Source organism: Magnolia sinica, chromosome 8, assembly GCF_029962835.1.
Source record: "Magnolia sinica isolate HGM2019 chromosome 8, MsV1, whole genome shotgun sequence".
NCBI lineage: Eukaryota > Viridiplantae > Streptophyta > Magnoliopsida > Magnoliales > Magnoliaceae > Magnolia > Magnolia sinica.
Genome location: NC_080580.1, coordinates 73,205,785 through 73,228,302, shown reverse-complemented (window position 1 = coordinate 73,228,302; position 22,518 = coordinate 73,205,785). Strand labels below are relative to the sequence as shown.

Here is a 22,518-nt window from a genome sequence, read left to right as displayed (position 1 = left end):
TGTTATTAAGAATAAATTGATGAAGAAGGTGAGTGGAATGTCAAGGAAAAAGTAAATGTTATGAGGAATGAGATGGTTGGGTGGATTAGGAAAGTGGCAAAAAATGTTTTAGGAATACATAGAGGTAAAAAGCAATCATATAAGGAAACGTGGTGGTGGAATGGCAATGTACAAAGGTTATGCATGAGAAACGTTATGTTTCAAAGCCTGCCAAGGGACTGGAAATGATGAAGGTACAACATAGAAATGTCAAAAAAAAATTGCTAAGAGAGTAACAAGTGAGGCTAAACTAAGACTTATGATGATGTTTACAAGAGATTAGGCACAAGAGAAGGTGAGAAAGATGTGTGTAGATCATGTTAAATGCATTAAGAGTGATAACTAGAGGGAACTAGTAAAAGAATGGGATCTATGAAATGTGGAAAAGTTATTTTCCAAAACTTGTTAGATAACAACAACTCTGAGAGCATAGGGATAGAAGGAACCATAAACTTAGATGTTGTATGTGACATGGATACTTTTGAAGGATTAGGATATCCGAAGTGAAAGAAGCTTTGAGAAAGATGAAATAAGAAAGGCCCTTGGACCGATGGTGTGCCAGTAGAGGTTTTTAAGTGTATGGGAGATGCTAGGTTATTTTGGTTGGCAGAGTTGTTTCAACAAGATTTTAAGACTAAAGAAAATGCCAGATGAATGGAGGAAAAGTACCATAGTACCTATCTATAATAATAAAAGAAACATACAAAACTGCACAAACTATCATGGGATTTAATTTATGAGTCATACTACGAAACTTTGGGAGAGAGTGATTCAGCAAAGACTAAGGCATGGGATGGATTTATCAGAAAATCAGCTTGGTTTCACGCCTAGGGAATCTACCATTGAAGCTATTTTACTACTATGACGATTGATGGAGAGATACAAGTAGAGGAAGGATCTCCAAATGGCCTTTATTGACTTAGAGAAAGCATAAGATTTGTCGAGAGAGAGTTAATTTGGTGGTGCTGGGAAAGAAAGGAGTTTTAAGGGGACATATTGAAATGATTAGGATATGTATGAGGGACTGTTAATAAATGTGAAGACCACAAGTGCCTAGTGGAAAGACATGCGAGTTCCCAATTATTGTAGCCTTGTACCAAGGGGTGGCATTGAACCCGGACCTTTTCGCATTGGTTATGGATGAGTTAAGGGGGTATTTGTAGGAAGAGATCCTATGGTGTATGTTGTTTGCAAATGACATAGTTTTGATTGACAAGATGAGAGAGGGCCTAACACAAAGCTAGATGTATAGAGGGATGCTTTAGTTAAAGCATTTAAAATTAGTTGGATCAATAATTCATGAGAATTTAACTTGGGTGGAAGAAATACAGATGTGCCGCTAGAGTTTTATATGATCGTCATGTACCCACTCAAATGGAAAAAGGGAAATTATAGGATGCCATAACACTATCCATGCTTTATGGGTCAAAATGTTGGGCGGTTAAGGAACGACATGTTCATGGGATGGGGGTAGCCGAAATGAGGATGTTTTAGATGGATGAGTGACAAGACAAGGAAGGAAAGAATTAGAAATGAATGCATTTGAGGGAATTTTAGGAGTTGCACCAATAGATAACAAGATGAGGGAAAGTAGACTTGGAGGGTTGGTCATGTGCAATGGATAAGAACTATGCCGGTTAGGAGTGAGTTCGTATGAGTTGAAGGTTCTAAAAGGGCAAGGGCAAGGTCCAAAAGGACATGGGTGGAGGTGTTAAGGAAAGACAGCTATGGTCTAAATAAAGTTATGGCCCTTGAAAGAGTGGAATGACGGAAAAGGATTCATGTAGCTTACCCAATTAATTCGGATAAAGCTTAGATGATGATGATGATGATTATTTCTCTCTCCACTCTCCCTACTCCCTTGCTACTAGAGAAAAAACTAGGAAATCTCCAGCCCCTTTGGGTCCTACCTTGTGAAGGAGGAGAAAAAGACAATAGTAAAACATCATGAGGAGAGAGTAAAAGATCTAAAACCTGTGAAAGCTTCCTAGCACTATTGGCAAGGATGCAAACCTCAATCTTGTGGTTTAGAAATGGCTTCAAAACCTATTGCTAGGAGGAGGATTTGAGAGTTCCTCCTTCCTACTCAAATCTCTAAAACCAAGGCCCTACATAGAGAACTATGAACCATTTTTAGAAAATTTTCCTATTGCATTGCAACATTCCCACTCTCTTATACCCCTATTCCCCTAAGAATTGCCATCTTGGGAAGAAAAAGGGAGAAGCACCCAAGTATCGAGGAAAGACAATCGAGTCAAGGATCTATTATCCCTTTAGTCTTTCTAGTGCTTCATAGTGCAAGGGAGGATTAGAGAGTTCTTTTTTCCTACTAGAATCTATAGAACCAAGGCCTTCCACAGAGAACACAATGGTTCATGACGGGATTTTTGGACATTTACTTTGCTATTTTTCCTCCTCTTTACACCTGCTTGCTTCTTAGCTATGCTTTGTTTATTTTATTGTTTGAAGTGAGGATTTTTGCCTAGAGCTCTAATTTTGAGAATGTTGAAGCCCATTAAGTAGACCAATACATATGTAGGGGCAGAAAAGGTGATACCTTCCTTCTCTATAACCGAGGTCCTTGCTTAGATCTTTGGAAGCCAGACCAATATTGGAGTTATTCAATCAAATTATCCAGTCTTAAGTCTTAACCTTCAGGTTATTTGTTCTACAGATTCGAGCCTTCTGTAGGTTCGGGATCTTAGGGCTAGTGGTGACTCTAAGTGTATGTATAAATTTAATAAAATTTTGCATTTTTAATATTATCAAGTGAGTTCTCGCCACTGTCCTTGTTGTTTCCAATTTATACTATTATGGCATCTTCTATTTTTTAAAGCTTAGAACTTCCCAATGGGTCTAAACATCTGCCACAAGCTATGGTTACTAAATTCTCTATTCTAGCCAATATATCTCTTTCCTTTCCTACATTTTGCTTGGTTTGAAGTTGAAATTAGACTTACAAAACTTTGGACTTCCATATTATTACAAATGATTGTTATTTGTCATTTCTTACGTCTTTCTTGGTTTGACGTCAACATTATAAACTTTTATGCAGCTTGAACTCCAATATGCAGAGGAAACCAATGCTCTTGAGCCCCCTCATACATATGTGCCCTGGGTGGTAGTTGACGGGCAACCACTTTATGAGGTTAGTTATCAATCTGTATTGAATTAAAATTTGTCTGCATTTCTACGGGTGGCAATGGGCTGAGTAGCCCAACCGGTGCCAAAGCCCATCTCACAATGGGCCAGGTATGGGCGTAGCTAAATGGTTGTGGGCGCAGGTTTGGGTATTAATTTGAGCTTGGTTAATAATTGGGCCTAGTGTTATACCCTTGGCCATACCAGAACCCCACCCAAACGCCTTTATATTACAAAGGGAAATTTATAAAATACTACCTAAACTTTATGGAATTTGCATTTCAGTACCTTTTTCAATCACGTTTTTGTCAAACTACCTCATTAAATTAAAAATAAAATAAAATTCACTAAGTTAGCTTCTGTTAGATTTTTCTAACAATAGTTAGATTAAGTAGTTAATATTTTGTAAATGACGAAACTGTCCCTCCAACAGTAGTGCCCTTTTAAAAATAAGGTTCACAAATAGAGATTAGAACTATTTTGGAATTTTGGCTTAAGTACACTTGAGTTCCACAATTTATTGGTTCAAATTTGAGTTGGTATATGCCAAGTACAATTTGATAGTGCTTGTGTATCAACTGTTAATAATCGAATAAATTCTCAAAAAATTCCCTTCTCTTGTTTTTTTTTTTTTGCCGAAAAAAGGAAAACCTTTCTCTCTCACACATGCTCTCTAAAGATTCATGTCTCTGCGGACCACATATTCCACGTAGATACAGGTGGGATACTGCTAACCGAGTGTGGTGTCAACAAACCTTTCAGGAGATTCACCCCGTCAACCAGTAACTTGCCTCAAGTTCACCCTTGCCGCACTATAGGAAACAATTGGAATTGGCATGCCTGCCATTAGTTTTATCTACGGTCCACCGTGGTTTTTTCATGCCATGCATCCATCCATCTGACATTACTCATCAGGAGGAAAGAATTTCCCAAATATTATGCTGTTCTAAAACTCAGGTGGTCCATACCATGTAAGTTTAGAGGTTTTACGTATAATTTTATATTGTTCCATCGGGTAGCCCACCTGGGTGTTAAATCAGCGTGAGTTTTGTGACAAAAGAGAAACGAGGGATGGGGTACCTGATGGACGGGTGGATCTCACAAAATGATACCCGGTCAGTAATAGGCACGCCCTGCATACCCATGCGAGCTATACCAATGTTTTTGTATCAAAAACTCTTGAGTGTCTTGTGTAGGTATGTTGGTAACTTGGGAGAGTGCCTACCACTTCTGTGACACCAAGGTGAGCCCTATGTGCATGAGATCCAACCTGTCCATTAGGTACAACAATTCTTTGGCCTTGATCCCAAACATCAGGCTGATTAAACGCTGGTGGGCCACCCATACGGAATTATACCTAAAAGCTCTAAATTCACTTGTTATGGGCTGCCTGAGTTTTGGAATAGCATGATTTTTGAGGAATGATTTTATCCTGGTGATGCAAGTTAGATGACGGACTAGATGAAATATAACACTATCGTGAGCCCTACACAAAACTAATGGTGGGTGTTCCATGCCATCTGTTTCCTTATGGTGTCACCTACTTGAGTTTTGGATCATGATTTGTGGGTTCTAGAGTGAATGAGCGGCAGCTTACCTGATGATTGGGTTGGATCTCCTGAAAGTTCCACCAATCAGTTGCTATTGCCTGTGGATCCTGAATACAGAGCATCATACCCCTGTATGCGTGAACATAAAAGAGACGAGAAGCCACAGGTTTCTTTTCTTTTTTCTTTTTTTTTTAAAAAAGAAAAAAAAAGAAAAAAAAAAAGAAGAAGAACAGTAGTTTATGAGGGAAGGGCTACGTTTCTTCATTTACGGAAAATACCCCACTTAATTCCACTACCATCAGAAAAATCTAACGGAAAGTAAGTTAATGAAACTTAATTTAATGAGGCAGTTTAGTGAAAACATTTTAGAAAAAGGTACTGAAATGTGAATTCCATGAAAAATTAGGTAGTATTTTATAAAATTCCCTATTATAATTACATACATACCAATACAACAATTAATTTGTAATCACTAATGACTAATTAGTAATAATAATTAGTGCTGTTTAATCCATAAAACCATGAAAAAAGAGGTCACTTCATCTACAATGTTGTTAGGATAATCTTATTTTACAACACTTCATGTGTGGGGTCCACTGTGGTGTCTGCAATTTGTATGCATCCAACCCATCTAATAGGTTTGCCCCATCATGAAAGCGGAAAGGCCCAAGGTTTAGGCTGATCCAACCATAATGTGGACCACCACGTGAATTTGGCTGCTTTTGGTGGTTGTTCGTTGTTTCCTATCATGTGACCCACCTGATTCTGCATAGCCCTGATTTTTAGTGCTTCTCATACAGCTGTTGCTGCTTTGTTTTCTAAACAATATCCATCTGTCAAGAGAAGTTGTAAGGTGATTCTTAGTAGGGATTGAAGAAGCAATTCATGGAACACATGTCAATGTGGCACACTTGTGTGACATAAAAGGCACTCTTCATGTGGGGAGAGTCTAGGGACCACAGTGAACATTCAGCCATAAACATCAGGCAACTCCATTCATCAGATGCATGACGTGTGCACAAGGAAGAAAGGAAAAATATGACCCATGGTTCATATTCCACCTACACGGTCGCACCTGATCAGTGGACCATCTTAATAACCATGAACATCTGTAATATAAAGCTGTCGAAATAAGCATTATAAATGCCACTCTACTTGCTCATGCTGTGGTGTAACCATTTTGTTGGTGTGGCATGTGTCAAGCTTGGGTTCATGGCATGTTTCACCGCCTTGCGAACTTCATTCATTTGTTTGTATCAGTCCAGCTATAGTGGCCTCATGCTACGAAGCCCTGCTTACAGTGCATTCCTGATTCTATGGAAAGTTATGGAATTGGGCTTTGCGATTTCCTAAATTATAAAGGGTGAAAAAAACTTGATTTTTCATGATATGAGAAATGGCCTAGGGTTCTAATGGAAGTGCATGCATGTATGTTTTGCTCCGATGGTGTTTTCTCAGCTTGTCTTTCTAAAACTCTGTTGTGATAAACCAGGCTCAACTATGATACAACTTTGTTGTAATCTCAAAATCCAACAAAACCCTAGGTATTAGAAATTTGGATCTAACACCAACGTCGATCCTGCGCTTTGCGGAAGCACGCTCAACGAAGATAAAACAATCAAAATAACCAAACAAGCGAACAAACACAGAACACATTTTACGTGTAAAACCCTTGTGGGAAAAAACCATGGCACAAAGCAACGGAGATCTCCACTATAATCAAAAGCTTTAGAGTCTACACCTCTCACCTTCTCCGATTATAGAATCGCCCGATCTCCCTTTGCAATCCACACCTAGGAAAATCTTAACCCCTTGAGAAAATCCCTTCCCAAGCTCTTACAAGTATAGAGAGCCCTCTCACCTCGCAAAGCTCTTGCCCTTAGGAAGAAAACACTCGTAATACCAAGCTCGAATCAAGATTAGAACTTATATACCCCGATTTCCCCAAAACCGCGTAAGTGCGTATGTCCATCGGTCGGACCAACAATGTCCTGCTATGCTCCTGACTGAGAACTCCCCGCACACGATCGGTTAGACCAAAAAACCTTCAGTCGGACCAACAAACCTTTAGTCAGACTAATAGTGTTCTTCTATGACTCCCAGACTATGCAGAATTCAAGGCATCCGCACAATAATCTCCACCTTGACTTGTATTCTGCCAAGTCACCTTAAAGATCTCCCATACTTGCCTCCACCTTGTGCGCATTCTCCACCTGGAATACAACTCCAACCGCACCCATGTGCAAAGGTGCCCAATTTCATCAGTGGCTAGTGAAATTGATCAAGCCCAAGCAATGCTTGAACTTGTCTGTGGTCGCCGGCTTTGTCAACATGTCCGCAACATTCTCATCCATATGAATCTTCTGAAATTGAATCCCTCCTAAAGTAATGAGTTCCCGTATTTTATGGAACCTCATGTCAATGTACTTGGTTCTCACATGATACACCTGATTCAACTTTAGATGGATAGCACTCCGGCTATCACAATGCAACCGAATCGCCTCATGCTTCAACCCGAGTTCTCCTATCAGACCCTTCAACCATAATACCTCCTTTGACGCCTCCTTCGCAGCTATGTATTCTGCATCGGTTGTAGACAACACTATAGTTGACTGTAGCGTAGATCTCCAACATATCAGTCTGCTTGCTAATGTGAAAACATATCCCGTAGTGGATCTCCTGCATAATCAGAATCCATGTATCTTATAACTCCACCTGAAGCTCCATGTCCCTCAAACATGATCTCAGTGTCGACTGTGCCCCTGAGATACTTGAGAATCCACTTAACTGCATTGCAATACTCTTTTCCTGGATTCACCATATATCTGTTGACCACGTTAATTGCTTGTGAGATTCCGTCCTTGTGCAAACCATCGCATACATAAGACCAATGTTATCAAAAGCGATCGCATAATCGATTATACGATCACATAATCACATAATGCCATCCATATGGTTCGCAAATGCCATATGGATAGTACGCGATCACATATCACATAAAGCGATCGCATACTCTCCATTTTTTCAATTTTTTTCTTTAAAAAAAAAAAAAGTTGTGTGGTCATATAAGCGATTAGGCATAAGCAATTACACAGGATCGCTCATGCCATTTGACAACATTGCATGAGACTCCCTACTGCACTCGCGTACGGCAACAGTGACATGTCTGAAATCTTGTCTTCTATGCTTGGACACGACTTAGCTGACAACTTAAAGTGACTTGCTAAAGGCGTGCTAACTAGCTTAACACTTTCCATGTGGAACCTCTCTAGCACTTCCTGCACATATTTCCTACTAGATAGCCATAGTGATGCAGGACAATTAACCACTTGCTCTAAAAGCTCGAACTGTTAGAGTATGGCGAATTAATCCCTTTATCTCATAGCCCGACCTCGGCCGAACCCCCTTCGTGGGCCCCAAATCACATGGGCCGCCCACCCTGAGTGTGTCCCCGCATCCCACGAGCTACCCCACTTGAGCACAGTGCGAAATGCACATTAATCACCCCTGGTAGGGAGTCTCGAACACGAGACCTCCCCCGTAGGTCCTACTTGCTGGGATTCAAAGTAATCATTTTCACGGACCAATCGGCTTTGAAATATTTACTATCTAAGAAGGATGTAAAGCTGAGACTTTTAAGATGGATCCTCATTGATGCAGGACATGAAAATTAAATATGATATGCGAGATTTCAGGCTTAAGATCACATTAGTTCAGAAACAATTACACAAATTCCATATCCCACATGAAAGTCCAAACATTCAATTAAGGGGAATCTATGCGGGTCCAAGCCTACACATGATAGGGCTGGATCAATAAAAATTATGAACCAAACGATACTTAAAGATAAGAAATAATCATCTACACATGCATATTAATCAGTCCCTAATCCAAGGAATTCACCAATTTCAAATTGAGGAACCTTAGGGTAAGAAAATGGGCATAAAATTGGAGATTTGAGTAATTTAGGGTTAGGTTTAGGGATTTTGGGTGAAAGCGAAGTGAAAGAGAGGAGAGAGACGAACCAGAGAAGTACCGCACGCGTGGACAACAACAATGGCTCAGACGCACATGCGTGTGATCTCGGCCGCACGTGTGTGGGGCCCAATATTAAGAAAAAGGCTACTTTGGCCATGGTCAGCCGGGGATGGACTCCAAACCTCCCAAATCTCAGCTCGATCCGATGTACGATTTGTGCGTGGTGCTCCGTCGAAGTTTTAGCCCTCCTGTAGGGCCAGATTCTAAAATTCTGCTGTGGGGAGGGGAATTGCTGCAATAGATAATTGATTCGAAGTGTAGATGATGGGGTGAGATGAGAAAAATGGATGATAAAAGATGGGTAGTAGAGATGGCAATCGATGGGGCTGAATCGGGATAGATGTGGCTTCGCACCACGGTAGTTAAACCTTCGATGAAGGGAAGACTTCGCACCCAATTAGGCTTCACAACTCAGAGAGTAGGAAAACGCAGAATATTTATTAATCTTCAATCAATCAAAAGAACTACAAGGGGTGGATATTTATAGGAAAACCTTATACCCCAAAACTCGCTCCATGTGCGCAACCTATTACTTGGCGATGAAGTAAATTAAAATAAAAACCAAACAAAGAAATCTAAAGCGTTCATGATGTTCTAAATAATAACATTAAGCAAAACATAAAATATGAAATCAATTCGACTAGTGGGCCACGATCATGAGATCCCATGGTAGGCTTTTCTTGATTGTCGAGCCCACTCTTTCGTATCAAAACTTCGTTTCCTAACTAGGAGGCCCTTACTGGACATTGTCATCAATCCAAATCGACGGTGGGGTCCTTCTGGCGTACGTGCGTAGGGGGCGACGTGTGTGGGCGTGTGCGCGGTGATGTCCTCACCACACAGCTTCCTTGACTCTCTGTCTTTGTGAATCTCCATGCATAGGATCTTCTTCAGAACCGCTCTAGGATGTCAGGATCAAGTCTTTCTTAACAGAGACTTAAGCAAGAGTATCTCCTTGTCCTCTGCAGCGCACTTGCACCCTATAGCTTTCTGACCTTTTGGAAGTTCCACCAACTCCTATATTTGATTTCTATGTAGAAATTTCATCTCCTCCGCCATGGCTGACATCCACTTGTCGCCATCCTTTCCAAACCCAGCCTCTTAAAAGGTGGAGGGATTTCCACTCCTTGTGAACGATGTGAAAGAAACCATGTTCTCAAACCCATATTGAACTGGGGCTCTAATAGTTCCTCTCCCTGTTCCTGGGTATTTTGCGGATTGTTTCGGTCAGTTTCTTGCTCTTGCTAAATTTCACCTTCAGTAATTGGTTCAACTCACTCCACCTGCACCGACAATATCTCTGCGTCATCATGTGTTTTCGACTTCTCTGCAGCATCCATGTTGATCATCAACATCGATGCCTCATCTAAGATGACATCTCTGCTAATGACTACCTTATGAGAAATTGTGTCCCAAAGCTTATAACTCTTGACACCTTTCTCATACTCAAGAAAGATATACTTTATAGATTTGGGATCCAACTTTGTCCTTTGTCCACTCTGCACATGGACGTATGCTGGACACCCGAAGATCTTCAATCCTAATTGACGTCCTTGCCTGTCCATACTTCCTCTGCAACCTTGGAGTCTACCACTATAGATGGTGACCGATTTATAATACAACATGACATGTTAATTGCTTTTGTCCAGAAGCTTTTTGGCAGCCTTGCATGCAACCACATACTTCTCGCCCTCTCTAATAGAGTTTTGTTCATCATCTCTGCCACCTCATTCTATTGTGGAGTCCCTGGAGTTGAGAAGTGCCTTGTGATATGTTGTTTCTTAGAGAATTGCGTGAATTCCACATCTTTGTACTATGTACTGTTATCTGACCCAAGACACTTATCTCTTGGTTTGCTTCTTTACTTCCGCCTTTCATTCCTTGAACTTGACGAACACCTCAGACTTGTGCTTTAAGAAGTAGACCCATACCTTCGTCAAGTAATCGTTTATGAAGCTCACGAAGTGTTGTGCTCATCCCTTATTAGACGGTACTGTCACTGGCATATGCCATAAATTAATGTCATCTGTGCCGGATTCTGCATGTGAGGTGATAGCAACCCCTAGACATTGGAATGTATGTAATCGAGCACTCCACTACTAGTATATGTAGCAGACTTGAACCTTGCCCTGCATTGCTTCCCATAGATGCAATGCTTGCAGAAATCCACCTTACACACTTTAACTCTCTTCAATAGCTTCTGTTTATGGAGTTTCATCATGCTCCTCTCGTTCATATGTCCTAGCCGCATATGTCGTAGATTAATGTCATCTGTGGCAGATTCTGCATGTGAGGTGGTAGTAGCCCCACCTATAACTGTGCTTCCAACCAACTTGTATAGATTTTCCATCTTATGTCCCTTCATTAACACCATTGGACCGCTGGTGACCTTGATTACATCGCCAGATGTGGTGAATGTGCACCTGCTCGTATCTAGAACTCCCAAGGATATCAAGTTCTTCTTTAGATCCAGGACATGCCTAACATCACCTAGAATTCGTACGACTCTATAAAAAATCCTTACCTTGATGGTCCCTATTCCGATGGCCTTGCATGTTGCATCATTTCCCATCAGAACACTCCTACCATCATAGGACTTGTAGGAATCAAACCAAGTCCTATCTAGGCATATATGATACGAATATCCTGAATCGAGTATCCAAGTATCCGAACATTTTGAATCGAGTATCCAAGTATCTGAACATCCTGAATCAAGTATCTAAGTATCTGAAAGATGGCTCGTACTTAGAGTTGTACACAAGTCGAGTTAGCTCGGTCAACTCGCTCGACTCAACTCAGAAAAGCTCAATTCATCTTGGCTCAAAATTGGGTTCGAGCTGAGTCAAGGTGGTTTTTGGGACTCGAAAAAATTTTGAGCCAAGTCCGAGCTTGTCCAAGCTTGACTCGACTTGGCTCGAACCTCGACTCAAATCAACTCAGATCGAATTAGCTTGGTGACTCCGTTATTTTGATCTCAATGTTGCTCGTCGAGTGTTTGATGAAATGCTTCAACGAAGTGTTGTTTCTTGGACTGCCCTCATGTCAGGGTGTTTTCAAAATTTGTATTCGAGGGAAGCTTTGGAGCTTTTCTTGGTGATGCGTCGATCAGGTTTTAAGGCTAATCAGTTTAGTTATGGGAATGTTTTGTGGGCATGTATGGGTTTACTATGTATTAAAAGTGGGAAACAAATTCAATGGTGTATTGAAAAGAGTCAATTTTGTGAGAATTTGTTTGTGCAAAGCGCTCTTGTTGATTTGCATTCAAAGTGTGGGAAGATTGAAGATGCAATCTGTGTTTGAGAAAATCTCACATAGGCTCGAACTCAACTCAAGCTGGCTAATCAAGCTCGAGGACTGAGTCAAGCCGAGTTCTAGCTGGGGTTGGCTGCTAGCCGAGCCGAGTCGAGCCGTGCCAAGCTCAATTCGGTTCAACTCATGTACAACTCTACTCATACCTAAGGAGATCGAGAGGAGATCTTCTTCTGAGTTTTCTTCCACTACGCTAGTCGGTTCACTTGTGTTCATTTTACCTTTTTTTGTCTATGTCATCCTTCCTTTTCTGGCACTCTCTCTTGTGCCCCTTCATGCCATAATAGAAGCATCCGTTCTTAGCCTTTGATTTCGATGTAGACTTTTTCTTCTTGTCAGACTGAGATCACTCAATAGATCTTTCACATCCCTGACCCCCTTTCCCAACCAACCCTTCTGCCTGAGAGTACTTATCACTTGACTTTTCACTCATCTCATTAGAAACAAAAACCGTTGTGATTTCTTCCAGCTTCACCATATTCTCCCATATAGCGGAGTAGTGACAAGATGGTCATATGATATGGGAAGCGATGTAATGCAGGACATAAAAATTAAAAATACGATATGTAAGATTTCAGGCTTTAGATCATACTAATTTAGAAACAATCACAAAAATTTCACATCCCACATAAAGTCAAGCATTCAACAAGGGGGATATACAAGGGTCCAAGCCTACACATGCTAGGGCTAGATCAATTAAAATTATAGACCAAACAATTATCAAAGGAGAGTAGATTCATCCACATATGCAAAGGATTATTTCCTCAATCCAAGGGATTCACATGTTTCAATTCGGGAAACCCTAGGGTTGTAAAAGTGGAATAGAACTCGGGATGTAGGATAATCTAGGGTTAGGGTTAGGGAAATAGGGTGAGAAAGGAGTGAAATAGAGGAAATAGACGAACCCGAGGTGATCCACACATGTGGACAACGGCTGGGCCCAGACGCACGTGCATGGGATCCTGGCCGCACGTGTGTGGGGCCCACAAATATGAAATCGGCCAACTTGGGTCTGATCAGCCAGGGGACATCCACCTTCATGCCAAATTTCGGGACGATCGGATGTCCTGTTTGTGCATGGTGCTCCACCAAAGTTTCAGCCCTCTTGTAGGGCCTGATTCTGCAAATCCGCTGTAGAAGAAGGATTAGCTGCAAAAGGGGATAGATTTGGAGATGGAATGGTTGTGGGAGATGGTGAATATTGAGGGTAGGAGGTGGAGGCGATTTGAGATGGATGTGGCTTCGCACCATGGTAGTTAGCCCTTTGAAGAAGGGAGGGTTTCGCACCTAATTGAATTTCCACAACTCAAAGAATTAGAGAAGTAGGAAAACACGGAATTTTATTCATAATCTTCAATGAGGAAAAACCTACAAGGGGTTGTTTATTTAAAAGAAAACCCTATACCCCAAAAGCCACGCCATGTGCGCACTCTATCACTTAGAGATGAAGTAACAAAAATAACAACTAATTAAGGCTATTCAAACCGTCCATGATATTCCTAATAACAATAATAAGCATAACTCAAAGTACTAGATCATCTAGAGTAGTGGGCCACGATCATGAGATCCAATGGTAGTATCCACATGACGATCGGGTCCACTCCAAGGAACCAAAACAAAGTCCTCTAACTAGGAGGCCCTCCCTGGATGTCGTCATCGATCCAGATCGATGGTGGGGCCCTCCTCCTTGCGTAAGTGCATAGGGGGGCATGCGTGTGCGCGAGATGTCCCCATCAACTCTCCTCTGCTGCGAAGATTTCACAATTGGGGAAACAAAACTCCTGAACTGCTTCAAGATGTCAAGATCAACTCGTTGAAGCTCCTCCTCAGTGAGCCACGTACTATCTGAAGCTGGGCGTGACTTCCACTTAACTAGGTACTTTTGAAACCCGCCGTCCGACGTTGATACTATCTGATGGTCCAGAATATCCTCTATCTCCTCTCTGGGTGTGGGAAGGGAAGGTATGAGATGTAGAGGCTGGGAAGAAGGGTCGGGAAGAGGTTATGGATCAATGGGTAAATCTAGGGAATCAGGATGGGTGGGTGAAGGGCTGGACAAAGTATCAGTGGGTCCCTGAAAAGCAATTAGATCCTCCACATTGAATGTGGAACTAATTCCCATGAAAAGTGGAAGATCTATCACATACGCATCGAGACTGTTTCGTTTTATAATTTTGAATGGTCCAGTACTACGCGTGTGTAATTTACAAACGGCTCCCTGAGGGTACCACTCTAGCCTGATGCGGACCATCACAGAGTCCCCTACATTGAATTCCTTGAAACGTTTATCTTTGGTTTGTAGAAAGTTTGTAATGTTCATTACTAGTAGTGATCTTTCGCTTGATTTCTTGATGCAAATGAATAAATGTGATGCGCAAAAGACTCTGCAGACTCGATGGGGACTGACATAGGGACAAGATCAATAGGCTTCCTAAGTTTATATGTCCCAAACTTGAATAGGAACAACGTCACACCAAAGTGTCTTTATATGATCCAAACCGAATAGGAATAAGACAACGGTGCGAGACTGGAATGGAAGTTTTATCAACCCAAGACACTTTATAGGGTTGAGGATGGGCTTCATGCTTCAAGTCCAAATTGGCTCACAGTGCCAGTTGATGCCACGTTGGCACAACTATCGCTATCCACGATCATCTTGCAGCTCTTATCACCACATTGTGTAAGTATCGGAGATCGTGTTGCTACGCCAATCGTCGGTATTCTTTACTTGTGCAAAGGCGCAACTCACAACTGCGAGGGTCGCAGACTCTTGCGCTCCATCTTCCTCATCACTAGGGGTTTCTGCTGGCTCATATTCTTCCTCCTCACCGTCACTTTCTGGAGGCACTACTTCTACTTGCTCCTTAATAAGGAACCCCTCGGTGCCCTCTTTTGTGCCACACTGGTGAGCAAAGTGACCAAACCCCTGACATCTAAAACACCTAGTCCCATCGCTTCTGTGCGAGCTAGATCCGACAACTTCTTTACCCTTATCATCCTCGGGCCTAGACTGATATCCAGTGCCAGGTTTATCTCCAGAAGGGCTGGCCTTAGCGCCGAAATCACGAAACTCAAACCACATTCCCACAGATGCTTTGAGGTGTTGTTCGACCTCCAACACTACTTGATACATCTGTTAAAGAGTGTCCGTGTCCTTGGCGAGCAATTCTCTCTTAATGTCAGAACGGAGGCCCGTCTTAAATCAAGCAAGAGTGAGTATGGGATCCTCATTAACTTCGCATCGGGTCAAGTACTCTTCGAACTTCTCATTGTATTCAGCAACACTCATGGAACCTTGTCGAAGAGACCGTCATTCTTCAACCAACCTCAAGTAATAAGAGAAAGGGAGGTACTTTTTCTTAAGAGTTTATTTCATTTCTCCTCAATGGACTATTGAGGGCTCCCTCGACCTTTCTTTCTTTCACTCCACAGTAGCCCAAAACCTCTTTGCTTGGCCCACAAGCTTCATCTTGGTGAATCGAACTCGATGAGCATCCGACATGTCATACCACTCAAAATAGTGGTCCATATCCGCCAACCAATCTAGAAAAGCCTTAGGGTCCAAGTGGCCATCAAACGTAGGGGCCTCTACTTTAACTTCCTTAAGAGTTGCGCATTTGGGTCATAATGATCATAATGCCCCTCGCCGTGTGGGAGCACAGGTATGCGCTCATGACCAATTCTTTGGCCACCTCCATTCCTTGGTCTATTCGCCTGACCACCTGCCTGAGATTGGGCATCTTCCCCAATGGTGGGGTTTGCCCGGGCGGTGGTCTCTAATTGGGTAACGCACACATTAAGCTGTTCAAAGCGTTAGTCCATACTTTGTTCCAAGCGCCTACCCAAAGACTCAAACTGTCGGGTTATATTGTTCATTGATTCTTGCAATTGCTCCGTGTTTACTATAAGGTGCAAGCCAAAATCACGACCAGTGTGTGGGCATACAACTACTCACTCAACTCAAAGACCCTCTAACACAACTATATGTACCTAAATGGGACTAAATGATCCTATTGGACTCTATATGAGGGAAGCTACACAATGCTACTAAAATTCCAGCAACCTAACTGCCCAAAGAGTCTGTCAATAGAAAATTCAGCAAAGAAATTTGGGGATTTTTTTACAACAGAAAATTCAGCAGCCCCTAATGTGAATGATGGGTCTTAAACAACCCTATATGATGAGAGTTAATGCAAATTAAATGTGAGTAGACTAAACCCTAAACATGCAATACCATCCCCCTATGAAAAACCTAAGCTTTGATACCAAATTTGATGCAGGACATGAAAATTAAATATGATATGCAAGATTTCAGGCTCTAGATTATACTAATTTAGAAACAATTACAAAAATTTCACATCCCACATAAAGTCAAGCATTCAACAAGGGGAATCTACGAGGGTCCAAGCCTACACATGTTAGGGCTGAATCAATTAAAATTATAGACCAAACAATTATCAAAGGAGAGTAGATTCATCCACATATGCAAAGGATTATTTCCTCAATCCAAGGGATTCACATGTTTCAATTCGGGAAACCCTAGGGTTGTAAAAGTGGAATAGAACTCGGGATGTAGGATAATCTAGGGTTAGGGTTAGGGAAATAGGGTGAGAAAGGAGTGAAATAGAGGAAATAGACGAACCCGAGGTGATCCACACATGTGGACAACGGCTGGGCCCAGACGCACGTGCATGGGATCCTGGCCGCACGTGTGTGGGGCCCACAAATATGAAATCGGCTAACTTGGGTCTGATCGGCCAGGGGACATCCACCTTCATGCCAAATTTCGGGACGATCGGATGTTCGGTTTGTGCATGATGCTCCGCCGAAGTTTCAGCCCTCATGTAGGGCCTGATTTTGCAAATCTGTTGTAGATGAAGGATTAGCTACAAATGGGGATGGATTTGAAGATGGGATGGCTATGAGAGATGATGAATATTGAGGGTAGGAGGTGGGGGCGATTTGAGATGGATGTGGCTTCGCACCATGGTAGTTAGCCCTTTGAAAAAGGGGAATGTTTTGCACCCAATTGGATTTCCACAACTCAGAGAATTAGAAAAGCCGGAAAACGCAGAATTTTATTCATAATCTTCAATAATAAAAAACCTATAAGGGGTTGCCTATTTGTATGAAAAACTTATACCCCAAAAGCCGCACCATATGCGCACCCTATTACTTAGAGACGAAGTAACAAAAATAACAACTAATCAAAGCAATTTAAATCTTCCATGATATTCCTAATAACAATAATAAGCAAAACTCAAAGTATGAGATCATCTAGAGTAGTGGGCCACAATCATGAGATCCAATGGTGGGATCCACATGACGATCGGGTCCAGTCCAAGGAACCAAAACACAATCCTCTAAATAGGAGGCCCTCCCTAGACGTTGTCATCGATCCAAATCGATGATGGGGCCTTCCTTCTTGTGTATGTGCGTAGAGGGGGAGTGCGTGTGCGCGAGATGTCCCCATCACGATGCTAAAAGTAGCACCGATTTATCTCCATCCTCGATCGTCACTCTGAGTATTAACAACTTACTACATACCTTCGTAAATGAGTTCATATGATTTAGGAGATCGGATCATTCATTCATCCATAGCTCGAAAAGTTGTTTCTTCACAAACAACTTGTTAGTGAGGGACTTTGCCATGTATAGGTCTTCTAGTGTCTTTCACATCTCCAAGGGTGATTCATCATCCAAAACGTTATATATGACTTCATCTAATAGACACGGACGAATAATGCTCATAGCCTTCTCCCTGAGTTTGCTTCAGTCATCATCCGACATTTTCTTTGGTTTAGTCTCCAACAGCGCCTTGCTTAAACCTTGTGATACTAGAATATCCTTAACCTTGCACTGCCACAAACTAAAATTCTTCTTCCTATCGAATTTCTGGATATCAAATTTTGATCTTGACATCTTCGTTGAATTCCTAAACGTCCTTAAACCTAATGCTTTGATACCACTCTATCGTGATAAATTGGGCTCGGTTCCGATACTACTTTGTTGTAATCCCGAGACCCAATAAACCCGGATCAACCCTAGGTATTAGAAATTTGGATCTAACACCAACGTCAATCCTGCACTTTACGGAAGCATGCTCAATGAAGATAGAACAATCAAAATAACCAAAATAACCAAACAAGCAAACAAACATTGAACACAGATTTTACGTGGAAAAAAAAAAAAAAACAACGGGACAAAGCGACAAAGATCTCCCCTATAATCAAAAGCCTTAGAGTTTACACCACTCACCTTCTCCAATTACAAAATCACTCGATATCCCCTTGCGATGCCCACCTAGGAAAACCCTAGCCTATTGAGTAAATCCCTTCCCAAGCCCTTGCAAGTACAAAGAACCCTCTCACCTTGCAAAACCCTTGCCTTAGAGAGAAAACACTCGTAATACCAAGCCCTAATTGAGATTAAGATTTATATACCCTGGCTTCCACAAAACTGTGTAAGTGCGTATGTCCGGCGGTCGGACCGACAGCGTCTTGCTCTACTCCTGACTACTCCTGACTAAGAACTCCCCACACACTGTTGGTCGGACTGACAAACCTTCGTTTGGACCGATAGTGTTCTACTACGACCCCCAGACTATGCAGAATCCAAGGCATCTGCACAACAAACTCATTGACTCAACTCGACTTGGTGAGATTTCCAGTCTACTCACTTAGAAATTTGGTCCTGATCCAAACTTGATCGAGATTCAGGAGGACTTGTTGAGTTGACTTCGCCACCCAATTGACTCAAACCGAGTCACTTGGTGAGTCACATACCACACCATTAATAATAATATTTGAGTAGAAAAGGTGGAATTGAACCCAAAACCTCGGGCAGAAGGAGACATACTTAACCAGCACATTAACCAGGGGCTTGATGACAATGATCCAATTTTATACTAATACTGATTCCACCTATATTAGATATATGTATTTCCAATACCTTTAATATTTAAATTATTGAATATCATGTTGAGTTGAGTCGAGTCAACCCACTTGGCTGAACATATCAAGTTGAGTCGAATTTTCTGGTTTTTGAACTATGGGTGATATAAGATGTTTGGTTGAACAAAAAGATGTTTTTGTGTTTGGCAAAGCAATCCAGACAAATAATCTGGCTAGCCTTTGTGGATGGGCTTGTTTATTAAACATTGACTGATAAATGATAGGTCCCACCTGACAGTCTGGATCACAAAAAAAAAAGAAGGTGTCACCCTCCTCTACGGTTTCTGGCTGACAAAATTACTGTTTTGCTTGGCTGAGCATTGAATATTCCTTCTATTCACATTAGTATAAATGATAGCAGTTATTGGTGGATTGTTCTGAACTGATTGGTAGTGATATTTCTAAGCAGTACTAAAATGATCAAATAATCTACTCTTATTTGCATGTCGCTTTCATGAAAGACATCGATTATGAGCTGGTATTTCGATGTGTAATTACATTCAAATGATGGTCTACTGAGATGGAACTGCCGCTGCTCTTGTTTTAGGACTATGAAAACTTCGAGACCTACATCTGCAAAGCTTACAAAGGCAATCTGCCCAAGGCTTGTAGCGAGCTGCCGCTTGCAATCATCCAAGAAAAGAAAGCAGTGCTGTTCAACCGTGTGTGTCATGCTAAGAGAAGGATGCATTTGATTAGACATCACACGGGAATGAAAAGGTTGGTATAGAACTTTGTTCGATCACATTGTGTTGGGACCGTTGTAGTGGTATATAACAGTCTTTGGTAGGTGTGTTCTCAACCGACAGATATCTCTGACAGTTGTTTCTTCTATAATATAACTGGTTTGGTCAGGTGTGTTTGGAAATACCCCAGAATGGCATGATTTACTGGCTCCAAAATGCAAAGTGAGATGTGTTTGGCATGGTTTGAAAACCTCGCTTGACTCAATATCTAGCCAGGTCTGGACTGAGTCTGTAATTGGATCAGTTTGATGTTTTTATAATAGAAGTTTTACTATTTAATGAATTGAAAATTGTTGGAAACAAATAAAGTAATTAAAAGACCCAAACAGAGCACAATTGTGCATTGCAGTGTGGTGGTTGCACCTAATTGTGTTGATGAATGAGGTCACCTCTTCAACTCTCGCATCAAGAACTTCTTACCTTACAACAATAATCCAGCCAACCGGGCGAGCGACTGGGTCAAGTCAATTTGAATTTTCAAGTCAATTCGACGAGTCTTGTTGAGATCCAATCAAGTCATGCTAGTCAGCTAATTTCCACGGGACTCTGGCTTCGAAATCCTGTTGAGTCGAGTTGACTTGGTGGACTTTCGAGTCAATCCTCAAGGTCCTATACATATTTTACTAGTGAGATGGGATGGAAAGGTGAGGAAATGGAACCCGCTAAGGCTAGCTGGACTGTCCAATTCACATGATTTCAGAAAAGTAACCACTATCCATTTATGGATCATGGTCTAATGGAGCAGTTAGGATCATTAACATAGTGAATGTGCGGAGGAAAGAGGAGATTCTTCTTGAGCGTAGCCCTTAAATCAAGAAAGAAAGAGAAAACCTCTAAAAATGAGAAATATAGTTGATTAATTGAAAGAAATGCTGCTCTGGGTGCGTGGTGGAAAGAGAAGATACCGTCTTCTTCTCAACCGTAGCCCTTAAATCAAGAAATAAAGAGAAAACCTTCAAAAGGGAGAAATTATATTTGATTAATTGAATGAGAAAACCTCTAAGAAGGAGAAGCATAATTGATTGATTGAATGAAATGCTAATTGCAACTTATTTAATGGTCTTAAATAAGCAAAAGAAACTCTAGGCCTTAATTTATTTGAAATAGGATACTTTTTCAAAATAGTAAAAAATTACAAAAAGTAATAAAAAGAACTACCAAAACTTGTAAGGACTCGTAGATAATTAAAACAAGGACTCTATACCATAATCAGTCTCTTAAAACTCTAAAAATAGAAATGGAACTTAGTAAATATGGTAAGTTTTAACTTACGCTCTAATTTAATCTTGAAATGATTGAATTTTGTGAAGCCATTTGGTACTCAACTAACCTTGGGTGGTTAGCTAGGGTGTAGAGTTCGTTGGTAGCTTTGGTATATAGTATGCGCGAAATGGATAATCGATCACAAAGTTATGGTCATTGGAAGCTATAGTACGTGTCTAGGTCATTTTTGCCTAATTGGGCCCCCCTCCATTGGCTTGTCCTAACCCGTCCTACATTAGTCCCCTCCACTTGAAGTGAACTCTTCCTCGAGTTAATTAGTGGTTGTGTATGATTTGTTGGTGCAGAACAAGTTTACAGCAAGGAACATCTGCGAAATCACCATGCACTCAAGAAGATCAACAACATATGCATGGTCACTGATCTTCAAAAGTATCTTATATGGTTCAATCTCCTAGACATTCTACTTGTTGTATGCTCCTACTGGAAATTGCTAATTTCTTAGGTGAACTATCACTAGATCATGTTCTTGAAACACTTTCAAATGCTTAAAATGCTTGCGATTGTCAATTTTTAATCCATCTAGAGGATCTTCTTAATAATCTTCTTGATTTTTCTCTTTAACAACGTTAATTTTTTGGAATAATCTTAGTTTCTACCAATCCACCAATAGTAAAGATTGCCCCCTCCACCTAAGAAGTTTCAGGTTGATTTTCCTCACTCATAAGGGCAAGGGTAATCTCTTTCCCATCTTTGAAGAAGATATAAATCTTGTCTATACCTTTATGGGTTGAGTTAACATCATCCTGCCATGGTTGTCCAAATATCATATGGCATGCCTCTGTAGCAATCGCATTATATGCAATTTCATATTTATAATATTTACCGATCGAAAACAAAACTTGCATCACTCAATTACCTTGGTTTCACTGACCTTTTTAATATAACTAATTATGCGTAGAGATGGGTGTTTTTTCATCTTCAATTGCAGCTTGTCTTCCATCGCCTTGGATGTTATGTTCTTGTTGTCTTCATTTTTTTTTACCACATCACAGATTTCTAGTTGATCGTACATGTGGTCTTGGAGATATCATGTTGGTGGGAGTCCTTGTCTTGCTTTGGAGTGTCTTTTTCTTCCTCCTTTTCTTCATCTAGGGAATTTTTGTCCCACTCTTTTCAAGAATCTCTGATTGATCCTCGGCTGCCTCCCCTGAATCTGTGGCTAGGTTAGCTATCTATCTTTGAGGGCATTAGTGGGATTGATGCCTGGGTTGACCATAGTTGTGACATTTGGTCGGTTGTGGTGGAGCATAAGAGTTTCAGAACTTACTTATATTGGTTGCTCATCCCCGTTGCTTGGCTTGTCCACTTTTTGAATCTCAGCCTATGGTGGCGGGAGGTTGAAAACATCTCCTGACTCGACTTTTCTCTCGAGCCTGCATCATAGCTCATAATAGTTTGATAGTGATGATTTACCCTATTACTTGGATTCTTGAGACATGCTTTTCTAGTAAATCTCCA

General features: G+C 41.2%; 1 protein-coding gene across 2 annotated transcripts in view; it reads left to right on the top strand.

The window, feature by feature from the left end:
- LOC131253421 (gamma-interferon-responsive lysosomal thiol protein) overlaps positions 1-19,884 on the top strand; it is a 48,450-nt gene extending 28,566 nt beyond the window's left edge. For both annotated transcript variants that reach the window (XM_058254408.1, XM_058254409.1), the window contains exons 4-5: positions 3,095-3,187; positions 19,578-19,884. In XM_058254408.1, the coding sequence (XP_058110391.1) occupies positions 3,095-3,187; positions 19,578-19,760 (276 nt within the window). In that variant the 3' untranslated portion in view covers positions 19,761-19,884. The remainder of the gene's footprint in view (positions 1-3,094; positions 3,188-19,577) is intronic.
- Positions 19,885-22,518: the final 2,634 nt, after the last annotated feature.